Source organism: Larimichthys crocea, chromosome XXII (genome assembly GCF_000972845.2).
Source record: "Larimichthys crocea isolate SSNF chromosome XXII, L_crocea_2.0, whole genome shotgun sequence".
NCBI classification, from domain to species: domain Eukaryota; kingdom Metazoa; phylum Chordata; class Actinopteri; family Sciaenidae; genus Larimichthys; species Larimichthys crocea.
Window position 1 is genome coordinate 963,658 of NC_040032.1, and position 24,228 is coordinate 987,885.

The window sequence follows — 24,228 nt, forward strand, 5'->3', positions numbered from 1 at the left end:
GAAAATTATTATACTTAGGAATTGACTTAATCGTTGTTTGAATACACAAGAGGTTCTTAGGAAAGCTGATATCGCTTGACTTAGTATCTTGATCATATATGGATTACAGTTGTTGGTTAAGATGTGTGATTTATACATAGTCTTTAAGAATAAAGCATATTATGGCATTATTTAAAGGGGCACTCAATCACTTTTATGCATCAAGATCGGTTTTCTTGTCATGCAGAGGACTACTCAGTCTTTAAAAACAGATGTCTTCTGTGGCTCTTTCAAGAGCTTTTCACCATTTGAAGAAAGGGTTATGTCATCAGGATTATGTTGGTTTGCTATTGAAGACTTTTTAATGAAAATCTGGAATAAATGAAAAGATTCTTATTGAAAAATCTAAGTTACAAACTGGGTAATGTAGGATCCAGTTTTTTTAGGCTCTCACCAACAGTAGGTACTAAAAGTGATGATGTTTTGTCTTCTGCTGCATCGATCTTAAAAATGTTTTTAAAGAATATTTAATAATTTTACAATTGTAAAGAATACACATTAGTAGTAGTTGAGAAATACATTTTCTGAATGTAATTCTTGTTGATAATGGACGTGCCCTTCAAATATAAGTCACCGCCAAATCAGTCGCGTCAGGCTTCTGGTTTGACAGACAGCGCTCATCATCATCAGCGCTTTGTTTGCGTCCAGCACGCACACGGTTAATCGAGATTGACAAGCTAAGGGGTTGTTGCGCATGCGCAGCTGGCGCTGACAGAGGAAACAGCCGGGGAGTAGTCAAACAGTCCACGGTTAGAGAGGAAGAGAGAGGAAAAGACGAGCGGAGACCGACAGCCCGGCTTCAGCTGCCTTTTCTCGCCTTCGAAACAATTATGCTCGTCTCGCCGCTGTCGCTTCCTCTCAGGTGTCCGCTTCCCGGTCGCTGAATGGCGCTGGTTACCGTGCAGCGTTCACCGACCCCCAGCACCAGCTCCAGCCCCTGCGTTTCGGTAAGATCCGCCTTTATTGAACCCTCCTCCACCACCACCGAACCCTTCGTCTTTCTGCTGTCGAGGGGCGGCTTGTGGCTTCATTTCCGCTGTCTTTTCTGTCGGCTGCTGACTGTCATAAAGTGCCGTGCCTTTGTACTCCTGCGCATGCGTGAACTATAACCGCTCATCATTTTCAATTACAATGTGAGCGTCGTTCCTCGCGGCTGAGTTGACCTGTTCGGAGATGTGTTTGTAATTGTTGCCTGAGAAGACAAACGTCGTCAGCTCGTGAGCAGAGGACAGTCCCGGTGTGTGTACTGTCCTCCTGTTGACATGGTTCCTGTATGCACATTTCCGCCAGTTCAAAGGTTCAGCTGGCAGTCAGCTACTACTGTTCCAGATAAGACAAAGTGTCCACTTCCTTCGACAGTGTGCCTCACATTTGTCGCCCTCTCTTCCTAACGTTGAACGTCTGCTGCTTTTTACTCGTAGACTTGGACTTTTCCTGCCTGCCAAGAAATATGTCATGCACTTCCGCTCGTAATAAGCGCCTTGTGACACGCGTGAATGCGGGTGTTTACTCACGCATCACTGTCGTGCAGCCTTGCTATGTAAATAAGGTTGTGGACGTGTGTCTTTCTCTTTGTCTGTCTCCACCCCAGACTAACCCTCTCTGTCCGGTCTGCACGTTTCTCTACCTGCCTTACACTCCTCTTCCTGTATTGTGTGTGTGTGTGTGTGTGTGTGTGTGTGTGTGTGTGGTGAAGGCAGGACTGTGCCCATGCAAAGCAGAGGAGCAGGTGTGTGTGTGTGTGTGTGTTTTCTGTTCCTATTTTCTGTTGGTCTTGTTTTACAGAAGCAGAAAACCTGCCAGACAATCAGGAATAGACTGAGGAAATAACAGACACACACACTGTGTTTCCCATTCAGACGTCCTCTGTCTGCTTCACACGGCTTTAAACTCTCCGTGTCACTTCTACAGGGTGCATGTTGTCGTCGTCTCTTCTTCATCAGAGTGGAGCAGTCAGTGTAATCTGCGATACATGTTGATATTTTTTACTTCCCAGTGCTGGTTGATAAAACAATGTTACTATATGTAACCTCTCTATGGGTGAAATGAATTACCAGTAAGATATGAGTGGCTAATGTAGACGTAATATCAACAGTTTATTAGACATCTACGTCTAATTCTTCTTCTTCTTTCTCCCTCCAACTGTGTCCTAAATCACAGACTGCAGACAAGTTCTTTTCTAACCAGGAATGTCAGTCACAAACCATCTCTCTGTGGTATGGCCTGGAAATGGGACCCTGTCCTTCACACCTTTTGTATTCTCACAGCAAAACCAGTTCTGTGTGTAGGCATAATGATAACCATCTTGCTATGTATACACACACACGTTTTAGGTGATTTGTTCAGACTGTCATTTAAAATATATACGAGAGTCAGAAAGACAAGATAATGTGTTGAGCGAGATGCGTCAAAGGGTTTAGTATGTGTCCTTTGGATGATCGTGTGGGTTCGAGATGTGATCGTGAACGAGGTCGTCTTCATTCTTTCATCGCGACACGAGTGTAAAGTATAAAAAGAGGAGGAAGATGTACATGTGTGTAATTTAGCGAGGTGAGGCAGGCCGGGGTGGTGAATGATGTGAAGTGTTTTCTTGTGGAAGTATGCTTTCAAGTTGCAACCAGCACACACACACACACACACACACACACAGTGGTAACCCACTGAACAGACATACGTCTGGTTTCCTGTATCTTACTGTCTGTCATGTGACTTGTGTGAAGTCTTATATAAAGAGTCACACTAGACGCCTGCGTTGTATTTTCCTCACCATCATGACTTAAACCTGTTTAGCATCATTGGTGTGTGCAGTATTTGCTCCATAATAAGGGTGTTTGTAGGGAAAACACACACTCTGCACTGCACACACTTACATACATTTATTAGGCCTTTACTAGTTTTAACTTGGTGACTCTAAATGCTGTAACTTGTGACTGCCAGCGCAGCACAGACTTGTCTGCGGGTCCCTGCCTAGCATGCACACTCAGGATACACATTTTCATAAGCTTCACATTTTCATATATGTAAAATCTCTGTTTTCCAATCGAAACAAAGGTCAGGTGATGCCTCACACGCTGGCACTAACACGAGCTGAATCTTTGCATATACAATCAGGTGATTTGTGCTCATTTGAAGCTTGCTTACGCATTACAAGTGTCACCATTCTGCGCAACCAAACTCAATATAGCTAAGGCATTTAAATGTTATTGTATCATGGCACTAAGTGCTCAGCGGGTTGTAGCTATTGGCTCAGGTATGCATGCAGCGACACAAATGAATGTTTTGATTTAAAAGTCTTCAATTCCACCGTCACGTACTGCACTTGAGGTGTTCAACGATCCACAAGATTTGTTTTAAAAATCTGCTGAGCGTGAGAGCCCACGATGGAAACCTGCTTTGGATAATGTGGCTGAGAGAGGATGAGCAAGTCCCATTACAGATATACATCGAACTGGATCTGCAGCAGTGTCACAAGCCCTGGATGTAAATCCTGGTGTCCTTTCCCTACTTTGCTTCAACAATTGCAGCTTCGGTCAGCACAAACCCAATGAGGCAGCCTTTCAGACTTTATCTTTTGGTCTCATTGTGGCCTATCATCAACCTGTAATCCACTTCTTCCTTTTATAAAACTGTTAACAGTTTTGTAATGTTGTTAAGGCTAGTTAAACCCACATACAGTGTAAACAAGATAAGTACCAGGCACTGCAAGATGAGTGCCAGGTGGTAATCTGCTACTAATCCTTCGACCTCTCATTGAGCAGAGCTTCATATTCCACATTGTGCCGCTCGGATGGGATTTGAATTTTACTCTTGTTTTTGTGTGTGAATATGTTTTCTCTGAGCAGCCACACCTTAAAAACACACTGAGATCATGTTCCTGGAAAGTGTGCAAATTGAGTTAAAGCTCCATGTTGCTCTCTCTCCTGTCTCTCTGCATCTGCTGCTCTCTGCTCAGACAGCCTGAACACTGTCGGATGCTCCATGTTTGTGAATATGGGAACAGTGGGGCTTTATTCATTTACATTTAATGTCACTCAGTGTTTAATTCAATGTTGATTGTTGCAGTGCATCAACATCAGAATAATAAAATGTGATGTGCCTCTATTACAAGCTCAGTTGTTGACTACTGTACTGTATTTAACACATCAATAAATGGGATTCTCTTCTTCTTCTTCTTTAGGAGTCCGGTAGTGGGGAGGATGACCGTCGTTCTCAGCCGAGGAGGTAAGACATTGACAGATGTGGTGCAGCATCACACAAAGCTCCACCATTTTTCCTGTCTGTTACCTCAGCACTAAAAATATATTTTTTTTTTCTTGTCTTGTCTTGTCTTTTATGGTTTATGATTTTATGGTATGATTTTACGGGGCGGCTGTGGCTTGGAGGTAGAGCGGTTCGATCCCCGGTTCGATCCCCTCCAGTCTGCATGTCGAAGTGTCCTTGGACAAGATACCGAACCCCAAATTGCTCCTGAAGGCTGTGCCATCGGTGTGTGAATGTGTGTGAATGGTTAGCTCCTCAAACTGATGAGCAGTTGGCACCTTGCATGGCAGCCAATGCCATCAGTGTATGAATGTGTGTGGATGGGTGAATGAGATATGTAGTGTAAAGCACTTTGAGTGGTTGGAAGACTAGAAAGGAGATGTATAAGTACAGTCTATCATAAACCAGGAGTGTAGATCACAGTGACATGTAGTGCCAGGCTGAGTGGTTAAAAAGACAACATGGTATCTACTGAAGTGTGTGAACAGAGGGCATGTTTTGTTGCTGCCCCTCACCTCTGTCTTGCCATGTTGAACTGGAGTGAATAAAGACCTTACCTGGAGAAGCGCTTGAGGTTTAATCATTAAATGTGACTGATCCCGCAGGACTTCCTTCCTTCGCTCATACAAAGAGCTGTTGTGTTATTGTGGTGCCATTGTGGCTGACACAGTCCTGTGCTGTCCCTTGTTGCCTCAGGCATTGAACTGGAGTTGGGAATCTGGTTTATCCTGTTTCACTCAACCACATTTACAATTGGTTTTACCTCACACGCAATTGGCCGTTTCCTTCCAACTGGCTGCTGTTTATTTGTTGTAGAAACCATTGAACTTTAGTTGCAGTAACATTTTTACTTCCACCTTTGTTTCATTTGGCCCCTTGATATCATGTTAAAGCCTGAAATCCTCTCATATACAGTCAGGTCCATACATATTGGGACATCGACACAATTCTAATCTTTTTGGCTCTGTAGACCACCACAATAGATTTGAAATAAAACGAACAAGATGTGCTTTAACTGCAGACTTTCAGCTTTAATTTGAGGGTATTTACATCTAAATCAAGTGAACAGTGTAGGAATTACAACAGTTTGTATATGAGCATCCCACTTTTTAAGGGACCAAAAGTAATGAGACAAATTAACAATCATAAATCAAACTTTCACTTTTTAATACTTGGTTGCAAATCCTTTGCAGTCAATTACAGCCTGAAGTCTGGAACGCATAGACATCACCAGACGCTGGGTTTCATCCCTGGTGATGCTCTACTGCAACTGTCTTCAGTTCCTGCTTGTTCTTGGGGCATTTTCCCTTCAGTTTTGTCTTTAGCAAGTGAAATGCATGCTCAATCGGATTCAGGTCAGGTGATTGACTTGGCCATTGCATAACATTCCACTTCTTTGCCTTAAAAAACTCTTTGGTTGCTTTTGCAGTATGCTTTGGGTCATTGTCCATCTGCACTGTGAAGTGCCGTCCAATGCATTCTGAAGCATTTGGCTGAATATGAGCAGATAATATTGCCTGAAACGCTTCAGAATTCATCCTGCTGCTTTTGTCAGCAGTCACATCATTAATCAATACAAGAGAACCAGTTCCATTGGCAGCCATACATGCCCACGCCATGACACTACCACCACCATGCTTCACTGATGAGGTGGTATGCTTTGGATCATGAGCAGCCTTTCCTTCTCCATACTCTTCTCTTCCCATCACTCTGGTACAAGTTGATCTTTGTCTCATCTGTCCATAGGATGTTGTTCCAGAACTGTGAAGGCTTTTTTAGATATTGTTTGGCAAACTCTTATCTGGCCTTCCTGTTTTTGAGGCTCACCAATGGTTTACATCTTGTGGAGAACCCTCTGTATTCACTCTGGTGAAGTCTTCTCTTGATTGTTGGCTTTGACACACATACACCTACCTCCTGGAGAGTGTTCTTGATCTGGCCAACAGTTGTGAAGGGTTGTTTCCCGTGGTCTTCCCGGTCTTTTGGTGTTGCTGAGCTCACCGGTGCGTTCTCTCTTTTTAAGAATGTTCCAAACAGTTGATTTGGCTACACCTTATGTTTTTGCTATCTATCTGATGGGTTTGTTTAGATTTTTCAGCCTAATGATGTCTTGCTTCACTGATAGTGACAGCTCTTTAGATCTTATATTGAGAGTTGACAGCAACAGATTCCAAATGCAAATAGCACACTTGAAATGAACTCTTGAACACCTTTTTATCTGCTTCTTGTAAATGGGATAATGAGAGAATAACACACCTGGCCATGAAACAGCTGAGCAGCCTATTGTCCCATTACTTTTGGTCCCTTAAAAAGGGGGAGGCTCATATACAAACTGTTGTAATTCCTACACCGTTCACCTGATTTGGATGTAAATACCCTCAAATGAAAGCTGAAAGTCTGCAGTTATTTTATTTCAAATTCATTGTGGTGGTGTATAAAGCCAAAAAGATTAGAGTTGTGTCGATATCCCAATATTTATGGACCTAACTGTATGAGCTAATTAACTGTGGTTTACTGGCTGTCCATTAGAGGGCAGTATGCTCCCTGTGAGTCAGGTCTGAGTATGTGGGTCAGGCTGCACTGCTGATCCAGGGGCAGCCCCTCCCAAAGTCAGAGTGCCTCTGTGTTTGTCTGGTCATTGGAGCTCTGTGTCATCCAACTGAGAGGGCTTTCTGTATTTGTGCAGCTGGGAGTGAAATCTATATTCACATACTCAGCCGTGTGTGTGTGTGTGTGTGTGTGTGTGTGTGTGTGTGTGTGTGTGTGTGTGTGTGTGTGTGTGCGTGTTCACGGCCATAAGTATCATATGTCATTTTGATTGTGTTTTTTGTAAATGAATATTATTTTCAGTCTCAGTTCAGTTTTGAAGTCCAAAGATTATTTGAGCGTTGATGTTTCACACAGCCTTCAACATTTAGCTCAATGTAACATTTTGAATGTTTCTTTTCATATCAGTGGTCCTCTGATGGTGCTCCACCCAACTGTGGAATATGTAACACCATGGACTTGTTGCTTGTATGGACATGCCGTTCCATTTTCAAAAGATACGTTCTTACTGAGGAGCTGAACCTTGTCTTGATTTAAGATTAGCCACAATCCTCTCTGAATTGCTTTCAACCAGTGAGGACCTGTGTGTATTATACTGGATTATATATACCAGGCTGCAGAGGCGCATATATATATATATAAGCTATAAAATTTTATTTATTTTTTTTACTGTGTCATCTGCATGGGTGAGTGTTGTCGGATGTTAGGCACAGAAAATAATGGATTTCAGCTTTATTCCTCATGATCATGAAGTGAATGTTACTTGCTTAGTTGGTTGTTTCTGGCCAATTTTATCACATATTTACAGGGACACAGGATCAGAACTTGAATATGTATAAGTCCAATGTTGTGCGCGTGTGTGGCGTATTCACATCCAGATGGGCTCACGTGTTGGCAAAGAGTCAAGAATGGATTAATAAAAGTGAGCTGGCACCGTAAGAGTGAATGTTCTTATCCTGCTGACGTCAGCAGCCGGAGCAGAGCTCCTCTCTGACACGGGGAGTGACATTGATTCAGACTGGAGTGAGGCTTTAGTGATGCAGTGTCTGTGTGCATCAGTAGGGCCATACTGCAGCGCTGCTGATTTTAAGGCAGTGACATCAGCAGAGCAGTGACATCAGCAAAAGCCTACAGAGGAGAGACTACCAGGAGAAAGAGGGATGATGGCAGTTTTTCTGATAACGTACAAATTCTTCAGTCAGATGGAATAAATCTTTTTCACTCACTCTGCTATAATCTAATGTATGTGGTCAGATTGATTACTCTGTAAATAATCAGACTGGCTTTCTGTCAGTGTGTAATGCATACAAGACTCTACCGATCCCGTGATAGATGTTAATCAATCGTCAGGGTGTATGTATTAAAGGTGTGTGTGTGTGTGTGTGTGTGTGTATTGAAGAGATTGTGTGTGCTGTATTGTATATGTGATGTCAGGATCACTAAGGTGACTGTCTGTGTCTTTGTATACATGGAGACATAAGAGCAACAGAGGAGTGTCCGGTGTCTGTCTGCATGTAACAACCACATCCTGGCCTTCACTGCTTGTCATTGGACGGTGTGAATTTCAGCAGTCAAATGAGATAACAGTAAGCGGGAACTTGAGCAGAGATGGGCCCAGCACCACAAACATGTGGCTTTCCCCAGAGTCTTTGGTCTTCTAGGACTACCTTGACTCATGGCACAGATGGAATAGAATTTAATTCAGTTCAGTTTTATTCATATAGCGCCATATCATAACTAAAGTTATCTCATGACACTCTCCATACAGAGCAGTCTAGACTGTACTCTTTGTAATATTATTTACAGAGACTCAACAGTTCCACCATGAGCCAGCACTTGGCGACAGTGGTGAGGAAAAACTTCCTTTTAACAGGCAGAAACCTCTGGAGACAGAGAACAGCAGCAGCAAATCATAAACTAACTATAAACTGTAATGGAGATATGGTAACAATAATGACAGTAGTAATATATGTAGTGGACGTCATGCAGGACCACAGCAGCAGCCACGATCCATGAGAACCTGCTGGACGACAGAGCACAGAAACTCTGGGGAAGAAGTTTAGTTAGTAACATGCATTAATGAGACATGTATGTTTGCAGATGAAGTTTACTGAACTGAGTGAGAAGTGTGGAGGAAGTCAGTCAGAGAAGGAGAAAGCAGCCTCATGACTAGAAAAGGAAGCTTGAAGTGCTGGGTAACTGTCACAGAAGCAGCTGTTGTCAGTCAGGGATGAAGGCCCCCTGAGTATTTCATTCTCATTTTGTTGTCTGCTTTAAACATTCACAATATTCACACGTACATTAAACTCTTGACCTTCAGCTGTATATCTCTGCACACTTTAACATTTCCAGCTGATGCTTTGACGGTTGTTGGTTCACCATCTAGCACTTTGATATGTTAAACCGCTCGTGACTCAGCTGACTGATAAATAAACTATTTTCTGCTCGTAAAGATCACTGAGAGGAGGCCAAAGGCTGTTTCTTGATCAAGGAGAGTGTACAAGATAACATAAGAACACACTCAGCTCAGGCACATGTATGGAGTGTCACACTGGCTGCCAGTAAACAAAAAAACACCACTGCAGTTGTTGTTGTTTATCCTGTGACATGAATGGGCAGTCAGGTGGTGACCACGTATTTACCCTCAGTTTGTAATCTATCCTATCAGCTGAAACCACGAGGGACCAACCAGCAGGGTAACCAAGTCTAAGGTCAAGTTTCTTCTCAGTTCTCACTCCTGATGTCTCCTTTTTGATTTCTCAATCCTTTTTCCGTTGTTGTTGTTGTTGTCGTCGTCGTCGTTACTGGAAGCAGCAGCACCTTAAGGTCTCAAATGTCCCTGTCTCTGGTGAGGATTTTCCCTAAAGGCCACAGACAGTCAGTTACGCAACGTTGTCACCCTTCGTATAGCAGCAGTATGCAGACAACACAAATATGATCATTGTGTGACCCTTTCCTCCCCAAATGATGGCCCACTGGGTATAGAGAGTAATTAATGCCTAGTCAGGAGAAGTGTTGACATGGAAGCAAGGTTACCAGGTTTCTGACACTGTTGTCACCATGAGAAAAGTGAATATTGAGGCTAGGTTGTTATTTCCAAAAATTATACTAGCCCATGACCAGAAGACTGTATAAAGAATGGACAGTGTAAGCGTGACGTCACCCACAGGTTTTCTAAAGCGCTGCTTTAAAGCCGAAAATATGCACTGCTGGCTGCCGCCATGTTGGCAGTTTTCCCTTTTCCACTTCACGGCTAATTTAAATATCATAAAAGATCATCGGCTGACCTAAGGCGGGCGGACTGACACCTGGGTGCTCAAATAAGCCATCTGTAATGGCATGTACCTGTCAATCAACCGGTGATACTGTTAATCATGCATAACTTTAAGTTTTGATATCATTTAAATGGATGAGTTAAAAATATTCACCCTCAGTACAGTTGTCATGAACAGGAAAATTATTATAGAGATCAAAACAGTTTTTTTACCAGGCTGTAAACATGTTTATTTCTGCTGTGAACGTTGACATTTTGATACTGGCACTTATGGTGGTTGAAATGTTCTGTAGCCAGCCTCAAGTGGCCACTCGAGGAATTGCAGTATTTGGCACTTACGCATTGGCTTAATTTCCCAGACACATAGATTGCTGCTTGGACCAACCTAACAATGCTAAAAAAATCTTTATAGTCTTTAATACTTTTAACATCAAGGTGCCATATCAGTGCTGAACTGAATCTAAACTCTGGCTTTTCATTTATTTTAAAACATCTACTTTACATATATACAGTAAATATGACAGACCGCACTCGCATTAAAGGCTAACTTATGTATTTTCCAACAGCTGCACAACCTCATTGTACATCTACTAAAAGTACTTTTTATTTAGCACTGGTATGCTTCAATTTTAAAAACAGTATGCGTCTACAACAACAGACAACATTATGGGCAGGATCCTACTAAGACAGACCGGTCTGTGAAAGATCCAGAAACCAGAAATGGCAGGTCTGTTGCTGGGTTCAAAACGACTAGACTTCATTGACAAAAATCATTTGAGCTCATAACACTGTTATTCAAACACAACAGAGGTTAAACAAAACGCAACCAAACCCTTGTTTTGAGTTTCCACTGTTCCAGCAATACAACCACGACTACACAAAGTGCTCACTGACATGCACATGTGGAGAGATGATGGAGTGATGGACCTTAAGAACAATTAGTTCCCTAAAAGAAGTCCCCAAGGTCTACTGCTGCCCCTTATCCTAATAATATTATTATTAGTAGTAGTAGTATTATCACAGTGATCGTTTTTTATTCATTTATTTCTGACTTTTCAGACACATCTGTAGTTTTCTCACCCAGACCTGTCCCCATTAAAGTCGTGTTGTTGTTGGTTGTCTTGTGAGTTGTTGGTCTCACATAGAGCCGTCGACGGACGCCGTTGTCACCGATTGGCCGGTGTGTGTCTCCTCCCCTCCAGCGGCAGGATTTACCGCATCCTGCTGCAGACAGACCAAACGGTTCCACCGAGCAGACGTCACCGTCACCTGCTCTGTAGCATGTGCTAAATGTCGGCGCATCCGCACTTTGTGGATTTTCTACATAACACCGCTGTTCTTCTTCGAACCTCCCGACGGACGATTCAGTGAGTGCGCGATGTCCATTAGAAGCAGGGCGTCAGACTGAGACCTGAGTCCAGGCTACCCTCCACACCTCAGCAGCGACATTACTGTAATTACAGTCCGATTCTGTGCGCCCCGCTCCCGCCACCAGAGCAGCGATGCCTCCCGGTGTTGTGACAGCGCCACGGAGCTCATCGGCCGCCTGCTTCTGCTCCTGCTGCGGGGTGAAGATGACACCGTATTTCACCCAGAACTCCGTGATCTCTCAGGGTGAAATTTATCAGCTGTAAGTTTACCGAGAACACAGTGATCAGAGCTCCAGGCTTGAAAAATGTAACTCTAACTATGATATTGTTTTTCTGTCATTGATTAGATGCTTCATGTAGGCTGCCACACTGATTGAGTTTGTATAATATCAAGTGGTTGGACTTTTTCGGACTTGAAGCTTACAATTGTCATCTTCACATTTGCCCCTCTTCCCAGTATTTCCCAGTTTGCATGCATGTGGTTTCCCTATGGTGACTCAGTTGGAAGGATATGACTGCAGAGCAGCAGCAGACTCTTTGGTTGCAGGAAGATGTTTCCTTCCCTTTCCCCCCTGTGAAATGTCTGCCAGATGCCATACTCATCTGCTCACATGCATCCTCCTCCACCCTCCTCTACCCACCTCCAGCCTCCTTTTTATTTTAGATGTGCCTGAAATGCATGTGTGAGACAGATCATGTTCATGTTCATGTTCATGAATCAGAGAATGTGATTTAATCTGTCAGCTGGGATAAACACTGGGACTGACTTTTATTGGCAATTTATATGTTTGCTCATTCAAGTAAAGACATAGTTTGTCTGCACGCAGCCATTGTTCACACTTGTAAGACATCTGTCCAGTGTGTCTATAAAGTGCAGAGTTGCTGTTAGGCTCTGACTGTATGAGGATGTTCAATGATGGTACACAAGCTTTATTAGAATAATTAGTAATATTTGGAAATTTAGAATCTCCCTGCCAGAAACTGTACGTATACTGTTGCTCAGCTTCCAGCTACATGTCAACAAACTAGTCTAGGCTTTTCCAACTAAGAACCATCTCCAGAATCAAATCCATGCTCCATTTTCAGAACAGGACTATTGCAACACACTCCTCTGCAGTATCAATGAAAATCACTGTAAAACCTCCAACTAGTCCAGAGCACAGCAGCTCGGCCTCTAACCGGTTTTAACAGACGACATCACTTTTTTTTTTCTTTTTTTTTAAAAGATTATTTTCAAGCTTTATCTCTGATAGAGACAGCTGAAGAGTGACAGGAATGTGGGGAGAGAGAGACGGGGAATGACACAGGAGAAAGAGCCACAGGTTGGATTTGAACCCTGGGCTTCTGCAGCAAGGACTGAGCCTTTGTACATGGGGCGGCTGCTCTACCAACCGAACTAAACGCCACCCCAAAACATCATGTTTCACTGATTTTCGCTTCCCTCCACTGGCTTCTGGTGTGGTTTAGGATTAATTTTAAGATTTACTGATCACCTATAAAGCCTGTCAGTTTGGCCTCTAACTACACAACCTCGAACAAGCTGGTTCGCAGCTTTAGATCCTCGGGCGGGTCACTTCCGGTTGTTCCAAGGTCAAGGCTCAAAACTTGGCCACGCCTTCCCCACCAGGACCCCTCGACTGAATCAGTGAACTATTTTTTTTAAAGGTGCTAAATAAAATTATTAGTTTTAGTAGCATTAGTGTTAGTATTACTATTATTACATCTATTTTACTAACTTGGGAATCTATGTGGATACTGTTAAAGGCACCGTTCTTAGTCTGTGGATCACCTAATTATTACTTATGTAATTACTGCTGTCCACCCCCCCCCTTTGCCTCCTTCCTCCTCACAGTAGACTATAACAGAATGGAACTTCCTCTCGGATAGTTCTTCCTCTGCGTTGGCCTACATTAAATATCAGTGACAAACATGGACAGCCATGCATCACTGGTGTTTGTGGAAGATCTACGTTCGCTCCATTATTACAAAACACAATGAGGATTCCACCTGAGTACTTTAATCTGTAGTGTGTATTTCAGCCTTGACTCAAAAAATGTCAGAGCAACGTAAAAAATAAAGGAATGCGTTAAGTCCATCACATAACTCTATTGTTCAGAGAGCAGCTGCTCCAAGCAGCTAAGCTGAGGTGCCAATTTCATGCCAGGCGGTTTTATGCCATAAAGGACTGAAGTCTCAGCTGAAGCCAGTTAAGTTGTAAATGCTTGTGGAGTACAAACATAAAAACTACAGGAAGGTCTGCTGGTTTGAGAAAGGGCATGGTTCATGAGAAAAAGAGAGTTGGTTGGTTAAACGAGTGGACAGTTTGTTTTTCCTCTGCAGCTCAGTATGTCTTCGTCTGTCGTGCCTTCTGTCATTTTCTGAACATGTCCAGTTCAGTTAAGCCTGTACTTTATTAAAAGCAGCTGGTGTTTGTTGTGCAGTGTTTCCATTATTGTTTGGTGTATGATGTTTGTACAGGATGTCGGGTATCTTTTTTATGAAAACAAGAGATTAAATCACCATTATTGAAACACATTCAACTTTTAGACAACAAAATCCCTCAGACTCAGGATATTAACAGATGTTTTCATGCTCAAGCACAAAAGCTTCTGCTTCATACAGCTGGAGGGAAAAAAGACATCGCCTCATAACCAGCAGTAGTGTCAGCTGTATGTCTCTCACAGACAGTTAGTTTAGTCTGTAGATGGTCAGACCGAGAGATAACTTTACTATCATGTAAGAAAAGCAGAAAATCCTCACGCTTGATAAACTGAGACTGGTCTAAAAAAACTGTAATTCTACGATTCTACGGGGCCACTTGAGGCTGGCTCCAGAAGTGAGTCATTCTCCATAAGTCTCCATGTCCAAATGTCCAACTTCACAGCAGAAATAAACATGTTTACAGCCTGGTACAAAAAACAGTTTTGGTCTCTATAGATAATTTCCCCATTCATGACAACTGTACTGAGGGAGAATTTATACAGTATACAACTCACCTGTTCAAATGTTATTAAGGCTTAAAGTTATGCAGGATTGGACGCTTTGATCAACAGGTGGGTGGCGTTACAGATGGTTTGCCAATGATCTACATCTTTGCTGATATTTAGATTAGCTGGGAGGCGGAAGAGGCAGGACAGCCAAGATGGTGGCAGCCAGTGCTGCATACTTTGTGCTTGAAAACAGTGCTTTGGACACTTATGGGTGACGGCATGCATGTGCTGTCCATTGTTTATACTGTCAGTCCGTTGAAGTTAAAGCTGTAGTAATGTTATTTTTGTCTGTCTGTCTGTCCAGCATCAGTGAAAGTTTCCTGACAGTTAAAGGAGCTGCTCTCTTCTTACCTCGAGGAAATGGCTCCTCTCCTTCCGCTTCTCGCTTCTCACAGCTGCGCAGCAAACATGCAGGTGAGGTCTTTGTCGAGAACAATCGACTGTTTGACTGTATCAATAGTATTTTTTTGGTTAATAAGGTTCTTGACTTGATCAGAGTTGTTTTTATTACTCTCATGTTACCAGGAGACATCCAGCAGCATCTCCAAACCATGTTCACTGTCCTCAGACCAGAGGACAACATCAAACTGGTGGGTACACACTAAAACACACACCCAGTTTCGAAGTTGTCAATCAACTGTCAAGACATCAACTGTGTTTTTCCTGCTGCAGGCGGTTCGTTTGGAGAGCGCTCACGCTCAGGTCACCCGCTACATGGTGGTGGTCTCAACCAATGGGCGTCAGGACACGGAGGAGAGCGTGGTGCTGGGAATGGATTTCAGTCCTGTAGACAGGTGAGACAGCAACTTCTATGTGCCTGCCTGTTTTCATACTGTACATGAGGTTGTAAGACACAGAGTTCACTGTTTTCTCCCTGCCAGCTCATGTTCTGTTGGGCTGGTTTTGCCCTTATGGAGCGACACATTGATACATCTGGACGGAGATGGGTAAGATACATACTTTAACACAGACACAGTGGCAGTCTGCGAAGACGACCCGCTGCATCTGTTTTTAATTTGAACTTTCTCTCCTCTTCTCAGGGGTTTCAGTGTGTCAACCGATAGCAGAGTGCACGTATTCAAGCCGGTTTCTGTGCAGGCCATGTGGTGAGTCACATGACCTGGTAGAAGTAGATACCTGACACCTGCCCATGTTCATCTTAGTATCCATTTATTTGAAAGTCTCTTTTCTGTCATGATCTCAAACTTTCCTATCCTGCCTAATTTTTCACCAACTCGCTCGCAGGTCAGCCCTCCAGTCACTCCACAAAGCATGCGAGGTGGCTCGTTGTCACAATTACTTCCCAGGCAGCTTGTTTCTTACCTGGGTCAGCTACTATCAAAGCAGGGTCTCCTCCGACCAGGTACGCATCAACGAGTGGAACGCCATGCAGGATGTGCAGTCACACCGCGCCGATTCGCCTGTGCTCTTCTCTGACATGTAAGTATCCAGATCATATGTAACATGGTTTTCATCGTTTATGTTCTGCTTGCCTTTTTCAGTTATTTTTCAAGCTAATATCATGATGATTTATTGGAAGCATGGTATGGGTGTTTCTGTAGACCTACAGAAAGAGAGCTGACTGAGCATCAGATCAAAACCAGTTTGAGGGAGATCATGATGCAAAAAGACCTTGAGAATGTCACATGCAAAGAGGTGAGTCAGTCAAATGCTGGATTTGAAGATGCTCCAAACAGACACATTCATTATTGATTGTTGAAGTTTGAGTTCTTTAGTCTTTAGTCTGGTATTTAACTTGTTTTTCTTCTGTGTATGTGTTCTGTAGATCCGAACAGAGCTGGAAATGCACATGACGTGCAACCTGCGAGAGTTCAAGGAATTCATTGACAATGAGATGATTACCATTCTGGGCCAGATGGACAGTCCTACAGAGATCTTTGAGCATGTCTTCTTGGTAGGTTGACTTAGAACACTACCCTAAAATATAAGTCTTATGGAATTCCTCCTGATTTTAAGGTACTTTGTTCTTGTTTGGTTTGGAGTGCACTTTTAAGCATTATGAAAAGCTCAGCTGAAGGGTCTGGCACTAGTCTCAGGATTGCTTTTGTTTCCTACAGGGATCTGAGTGGAATGCATCCAATTTGGAGGAGTTGCAGAAGAGTGGGTAAGGAGGGAAACACAGTGCAAGCTGTAATGACATCAATGAACAAAGTGTTATATAATAAGACCAGAACAATCATTTTGTTAGAATAGAATGAAATGTTTTGTCTCATTCTCACTCAGGGTTCAGTACATCCTGAATATAACGAGGGAGATTGATAACTTCTTCCCTGGAGTGTTCGAGTACCACAACATCCGTGTTTATGACGAGGAGGCCACTGACCTGCTTGCTTATTGGAACGACACCTACAAGTTTATATCTAGAGCCAAGTGAGTTTCAGAGGACCACATGTTCTCAACATCATCCGATCATCTGCCTCACAGAACTGTTGACAATGAATCTGCATATCTCCTCCAGGAAAGCCGGATCCAAGTGCCTGGTGCACTGTAAAATGGGAATAAGTCGCTCTGCAGCCACGGTGATCGCGTACGCCATGAAGGAGCACGGCTGGGATCTGAAGAAAGCCTTTGATTATGTCAAGGAGCGTCGAGCCGTGACCAAACCCAACCCTTCTTTCATGAGACAGCTTGAAGAGTATCAGGGCATACTGCTGGCCAGGTACCCACATAAACAAAAAGTATATTTTATCTGGATTTGTGGCTGTAGCATGACATCAACACTGCACAGCTACACAACTACTTTAATCGACCTAATTACATATTTTTATGTATCATGTATTATGTCTTTTTTTTTTTTTTTTTTTTTTTTTTTTTTTTTTTAATTTACCCATAATTCAAAAGTAATTTTACCTTAATCACAGGCAAGTTTTGATTGATTTCTGCAGCCGATCATTCTTGGTCAGTTGATGTCGGCATGGCAAGCTGTGCATGCCACATATTGGTGACATATTGTCCCCTTCATAAATGTTTCTGGTCTCCCGATGCATATAATTATATGCAACATTCATTCACTCAGCTAACTTCTGAGGAGTGTTTTTTTTTAGCTGTTAAGTTCTCCCCTCTGTTTATTATTAGATGTGGTGTACACTTGGTTTTTAGAGCTTTTTGCTGAACCCAGCTGCCCGCTCTAAGTGAGATTACTGAAAGCTGAGTTTGCAGGCCAGAAAACCAAAACAAAACTGAGAAAAATGTTCAAATGTTCTGCAGCGATGAAGGCATCTGCAGAGTTTGGTGATAATCTCTGTGGGTTCATCACAACGATCAACCCTTTCACATCACACAGTCATTTGATCTTTTGTGAATGAAACAATATTAATTAGTCCAGTTTTAAATTGTAATTCTTATCTATCTGACACAACACATTAATCACAATAACCTAATAAAACAGTAAATATGAACATGTTTGTGTATGTTTGCATTAAGATGATAGGATTGACATGAAGAGACTATAGAACAAGTTTCAGTTCTGTTCATATTTATTCCCGCCTCTGTCACTCTCTTCTACAGCAAGCAGAGGCACAACAAACTGTGGCGCTCTCACTCTGACAGCGACCTGTCCGACCACCACGAGCCACTGTCTAAATCTCACGCCCAGCCACACAGCCTGGGTCACTCCAACCCCCATAACCAGACCAGCAGCACTCCTGGGCCCTCTGTGAAAGAGCTGCTTGAATCACTGGGAAGTTCAGCCAGCACTGGCAAACCAGCACACTCCACGAGCCAGCCTGATACTGGCATCCAGTCCAACCAGCACAGCTCCTCATCCAAGAGGGTGGCAGCTCTATCAGGCGAGGCAGAAGCTCAAAGCCTCAAGGCTCCTTCGCACTCTGCTGTAGTCCAGATTAGCCAATTGGACTCCCCATGTCCCGTGTCTCCGTTATCTCCACCTCTTTCCAACGGCTTATGCGACTCAGAGGAGCCCCCATTACCTCCTCTCTCCCAGCCAAGGGCGGCCACTGTGGTGCCTGAGCTTCAAAAGACTGACATGGTGACCATTGCACAGAGTGTTTTAGTGGGCCAGCCTCACCCACCTCCATCCTTTCACCACCTCCCCCTCTCCCCTGCTCCATCCCCAACTCCAGCCTGCATGGACGAGGTTATCACGGCACAGACACTGTCCTGCTCTCTGCCTGTGATCAAACCTATGCTAGTGTCAGTGCCTGAGCCCATGGCGACACAGCAGGCTGGACTCCAGTGTCTGTCCGCACCAGTGCCTGTCAAAAAATCAGACTGTGACCAGCAGATGTGTGGCTTGTTTTTGGACGGTTTAGCAGCCCATCCTCCCTCCACTAGTGATTTTATCAGCTACCCCAGTGCCATTCCACAAGACAACGAGGTGTTGTTCGGCCACAGTGCAGATCACATTAACTTTTTCAGTGCCAGGGAGAAGTTCAAGGGAATGAGTCAAGATGGTAAAAGCTGCCAGCTGAAGAGTTGTGGCAAGGAGCAGCAACCACTGCCTCAGGAGGTCTTCATTCCAGAGGAGAAGGAGGAGGAGAAAAGAAAGGTAAGAAATTCTGCACACTTATTTCCATTGCAAACACACATGGGCGATTCTCTTCAGAGCATCTCTGCTGAAGGTCTCAGACGAAGGTGTCCGTATGGCCGCTTTGCAATGCAGATAAGTGTGTGATACCTGGGTACAATGTTTAAAAAAAAAAAACACTATATTATATATATATATATATATTATATATATATATATATATATATATATATATTATATAGATAATATTAAATTTATTTTATTTTTTTAAATAAATAAATAAATAAATAAATAAATAAATAAATGTGTGTTGAAACCACAGCAGCTAAATCTGGTCCAGTTTAACTCAAGAGCACCACCTGGTGGCCTGCCGGCTCCATGCAGTGTCTGTCACATCTGTATCATTTAGCTTGAATGTCTTCTGAATGAGTTTCGGGGCATTTAAACTAAATTCTGATTGACCTTCTCACTCTCTTCTTTGTAGGAAATGTCCGTCCCTGTGCAGGTCACAGGGCTGAAGCCTGCCGTGCACACAGAGGCTTCACCTCTTGGCCCTCTTAGCCAGCCAGAGCCTCAGGGCCCCCAGCACCAGGAGGTAAGGAAGTCAAGGCAGGAAATTGAGGATAGAGATGTTTCATCACAGAAGGAAGCTGAGAATGTTAAAGAGGAAGTAAAAAACAATGAGGAGGGGGAGGCGTCTCCCGCCCGTCTCTACAGCGATTGGACTAGGGGGTCGGTCCGGCGCGTCACGCGACAGCTGGAACAAAGAATGAAACAGGAACACGAGGCTCCGTCACCCTCCTCATCTCCACCGTCCCTCTCGAGCAGCTCCTCCTACACTCAGCGTCCCCACAGCGTCCATCTTGCAACAATATCCAATCCCCAGGGTGCATCAGACTGCTCGCAGGTGTCAGTAGTCAGCAGTGTGGAGACGGAGGTGGAGGCGGATGGGAAAGTTAGACCAGCTACAAGAGAGACTGGTGATGTCATTGAGATGAGGGCACTAGGAAATAATGATAAAAGCACAAAAGGACACAAACTCCAGCCTGCTGATGTGAGATTGCTCTCTACCTCTTCTTCTTCTTTCCACCGTTCCGCCCAATCTCCCTTTGCCTCTGTCAATTTCCTGTGTTTGGAGGGCGTGACAGAGCTTGAGTCATGCACAGACTGGGACTGCCCCCCCGAGGGACCCCATAGTGACATTATCATGAGGGAGACATGGGAGACTTTGTGCGAGTTGGGTGCCTTCTTGCAGCAGGTGAGCATGGGCGGAGCCTGCAAGGCCAAGTGTGTGGACCAGGTTTTTGGCCTCAGCGCTACAACACCGCAGAAGCGAGGCAGCAGCATCCAGAAGAGGGTCAGAGAGGTGGAGGCAAGGATTCGCCAGGCAGGGCTGACACCTCCGTCCCTGATGAAGCGCTCTGCCTCTCTGGCCAAACTGGGCTGCCTGGAGCTGCTTGCCAATGACCTGAGTGACTGGGAGCTGAGCCGCTCCTCCATGATGCCGTCCTCAGCAGAACCTTCTATCCACGCAGTTAACGACGAGTCCAAGAAGCAGCGGGTCCACGACTCTCCTTCCTTAACCACCCAGCAGCCTTCAGACTTCGGAACTGTTGCAGAGAGGCGTGCTGAAGCCGGAGAAACCTCACAACCTCCACCATCTCCACCATCAAACCAGAGCCTGCCCAACTCTGACCAAGATTCTCTGCCAACACTCATGACAACAAGGCAGCAATATGGAAGGACTCATCCCCTGAGGCGGCTTAAGAAAAGAACTGTTAGTACCCTCTACCACACCATGTAACCCTCACTGTGAGTGTGTGTCTGTGTGCGTGCGTGTGCGTGAGTGAGAGTGAGAGAGAGAGATGTATAGAGAGAGAGACAGCAAGAGATGGAGAGAGAGGTTTTGTGTGCACCTGTGAGAAATGGAAATTGCATATATTGGATTTAATCAGCAAAACAAAGCAATGCCTTTTGCCTTAAAGGATATGTTAAGTACCTTCTGTACATTTCTTTCCCCTGCAGATCTGCCAAGAGCCCCTGTGAAATCTGCGATATGAGATACTGTGCAAGAACAGTGACAAGGCTATGAAGGTTCTGCTCAATTGAAATAAAACAAATCAGATTGGAGGAAATGCAGCATAGCAAAAAACACTTTGGGAAGACTTCAGAAAGGCCTAAGCCTGCCCACATTCACTCTTTACATCACCACTGGTTTCTCCATCATCCACTTGATATTTACTTGATCGCTGTTGGTTGATTTGAATAGTCCGACCTGATATGTTAGGTGGAATGTAGCCTCTGTTTTCCTCTTCTCATATGCTTTCATGTCTCTTCATCAATATTTGCTGGTTGTTTGTTTGGGTAGGTAACAAGAAAATGATGCAGCTGTTTTTCTGGTACAATCTGACGGACTCCTCAAACCTGCAGCATCCATAAAGATAAGCTTGTATTCATTTCGCAGAAATACTTGAAATACTGACAAATAATGCCAATCAAAGTCAGTCCTGCTGTCTAGAGACTGATTTTTAAACATGGGTTTTGTTAGCAGCAGTGCATCGAGACATACAAGCTCAGGTCGAAACACAAACACATATTCAAACACACACACACACAACACAGATTAGCGTTTTCCCCCAAAGATGGGTGTATGCGGAGCTGGTGACAGGATAGCTGCATAGTTGTACAGCGTTTTATCAAATCAGAATGCAAAGAGAAGAGGCATGCTGTTCTTTTTTTGTTTTTTTTAAATGTTTGTTTTGACTACACAATACCTCAGTCAGTCTGAACCAAATCTGACCTGCACTCACGTCAGGCTCTGGATTCCTGGAATGTCAGAAACTATTTCAACTACTCGATAAACTGAAGTAAACTCATCTCTCTCGTGTCTTCTCACGGATCTGATGCCACTCAAAACTAGACATTATCTGTATCTATTAGTGAATGTGTATGTGTGTGTGTGAGAGCGGGGTAGGTTAGGGGTTAGAGTTGAAGGCAGAGTGTATATTTGTTGAGTTTTCTGCCAGGTTCTCTTTGGGATGTAAAGGTCTATATTGTGTGCTGATGTTTTAGGAACTGTTCATGTTTTTCTATCTGGTTTGTGTGAGTGCGACAGTGTAGCACAACTTAACCACGTGGGTGTGTACATTTTACTTTATTTTGTTTTTTAAATTGTTCTCTTTTGTACACGTTTGTAGGAGTGTGCCTGTGACTGGCAAGTGAAGCTTCTCTGCAGTCTGTCAGAAATGTCTGTACAGGGAGGTCTGTCATACATGCACTTTACTCCCTTTTTCATTTTAATGTGGCTTTTTTTAATGTATGGTTGCTACTTTTGGGGAGCATGCTTAGGTTGTAGCAACTGTTGGGTATGCGTGTGTGTGTATTGTTTTATTGTTTTATTTTAAACTATCATTGTAAATAGTCTTTTATATCATGTGCTTCAACTGTGACCATTAAACAATGGAAATTGACTGTTTTGATGTGAGCCTGTGTATGTAAGTTCATACCATAACTAAATGTAATATTTCAGGCAGGCTTCAAACAGAAGATGATGACAGTATGTTTGAAGTTTTAGACATTTAGCAGTTCTACCCGCAGATCTTCAGTTTACTGTTATCTGAAGCAGACAGAGTCCAGATTCAATTCAGTTCAATTATTCGAATCATTAATCCTTACTCTGGAAGCCCTACGTGGTCATACATTCATACATTTTATTTCCTCTGTTTTCTGGAGATCTTGAGTGATTTATGTCATTATCTTGAAATAAATGTTGTTATCCCGAGATAACAGGATCATTTTCTCATGATATTGAGACTTTGTTTTCTTGAGTTAATGACATAATTAATTAATACGGTATCTGGAGAAAACGAAGGGAAACATTCAGTGTAGCAATGACAGATCCATCAGTCATCATCAGGCCAGCCAGACATAAACTCTCTCACTATCACATTGGACTCATTAAATTGAGATCTAAAATGAATTATATCGTTATCTTGAGTGAAATTAATTCGTTATCACAAAGAAAATGTATGTATGTATGAGCGCTTTAGGGCTTCCGTACATTTCAGCTCTTCTACATACAGTACATGTAAATGTGTCAGAGATGCACATTCACATTGAATGTGGTAACACATCTTTATTTCTTTGGTTAGTTTAGCATCCTGGTGTTTTTTTTATACGAGGTGAGTCTTTTCTGGAAGTGATTTTTTTTCTTAAAGGTCCAGCCACATCAACAAAAAATAACAGCCAAAATCATAACTCAAGTTATAATAAAGAAAGTTGTTCTGTGGTAGATTTGGTGTCATATCAAGGTTTCATTTTTAGCTGCTAGTGTGAGCTAAACAGAAATAAAGTTCCAACTGAGTTATTTCAGTTTGCAAGACGACATTTGAATTGTTACATTTGGATTTGTCACATACACACAAAACCAGAGCAACGTGCATATCTTACCAACAATGCAGCCTAACTGCTCTCCTATAAATGTCATCACAACACATGGAAACATCATAAACTATATAATTAGAGAGAAAAGCTTCCTGTTAGGCCGATAGCTGTCACTGCTGGTAAACCCAGAAGCAGTAATTAAAGTCGTAGGTATCTTCAGTTCACCACTCCATATATGGCATAGATTTCCTGCTCTGTAAAGGGTCAGAGTTCAGAGTGGAGTCATGTTAGAAGGTCATTCCTTGGACCTATTCGTCTTTCCTCCTTCAGTCCCATCAGCAGGATGCACGTCTCTGAAGGATTTCACTAAGCTCTAAGTGACAGTGCAGTGAAGAGCTTGACCCCTTTCTTGATTGACAGCAACAAGGTGACACAGCACAGCCCCAGTATGTTAACTAATACAACTAATAAAAGATGAAAAGACCTTCAGTAATATACATACACATATATTGGAATCAGCCGGACGTGCACAGGTCCAAAGTGTCCTCTTCCTGTTCTCTGTAGCAGGGTTCAACCTAAAGATCCTCATTGTTATTTCTGCTGACAAACAAGATGTCCACAAGATGTGTGCAAATGATGGATGTGTATCTGTCAGGCTAGTAGAACATTTACTCAAGTACTGCACTTGAGTACAAATTCAACTTGTACCTGAGTATTTGTCTGCATAATTAATACTTTAAATTAAATCTTTGTAATACTTAGAATACTTCTCACCTGATGAAGACCATGAAGAGAATCTCTCTGACCCACTTCAAAACTCTGATGAGCCCAAATCTACAGTTCACCTACTAACCAGAC

The 24,228-nt window shown here is 43.1% G+C and overlaps 1 protein-coding gene across 4 annotated transcripts; it reads left to right on the plus strand.

Annotated features, from left to right (window-relative positions):
- The first annotated feature begins 592 nt into the window (after nt 1–592).
- Nucleotides 593–22,457, plus strand: ssh2b (slingshot protein phosphatase 2b). 4 transcript variants are annotated; one of them, XM_010739516.3, is made up of 15 exons: nt 593–986; nt 4,217–4,260; nt 14,785–14,894; nt 15,006–15,070; nt 15,153–15,274; nt 15,362–15,427; nt 15,521–15,586; nt 15,726–15,920; nt 16,043–16,136; nt 16,267–16,395; nt 16,559–16,605; nt 16,725–16,871; nt 16,960–17,160; nt 18,009–19,008; nt 19,472–22,457. In XM_010739516.3, the coding sequence occupies exons 1-15, from the start codon at nt 924–926 to the stop codon at nt 20,789–20,791; spliced, it is 3,669 nt and encodes a 1,222-aa protein (XP_010737818.2). In that variant the 5' UTR covers nt 593–923; the 3' UTR covers nt 20,792–22,457. The 4 variants fall into 4 exon arrangements, with proteins under 4 accessions (XP_010737818.2, XP_019134026.1, XP_010737817.2 ...); XM_019278481.2 differs by lacking the exons at nt 593–986; nt 4,217–4,260 and adding an exon at nt 11,236–11,750 and having other exon boundaries at nt 19,472–20,799; nt 21,013–22,457; XM_010739515.3 differs by lacking the exons at nt 593–986; nt 4,217–4,260 and adding an exon at nt 11,237–11,750 and having other exon boundaries at nt 19,472–20,764; nt 21,013–22,457.
- The last annotated feature ends 1,771 nt before the right edge of the window (nt 22,458–24,228 follow it).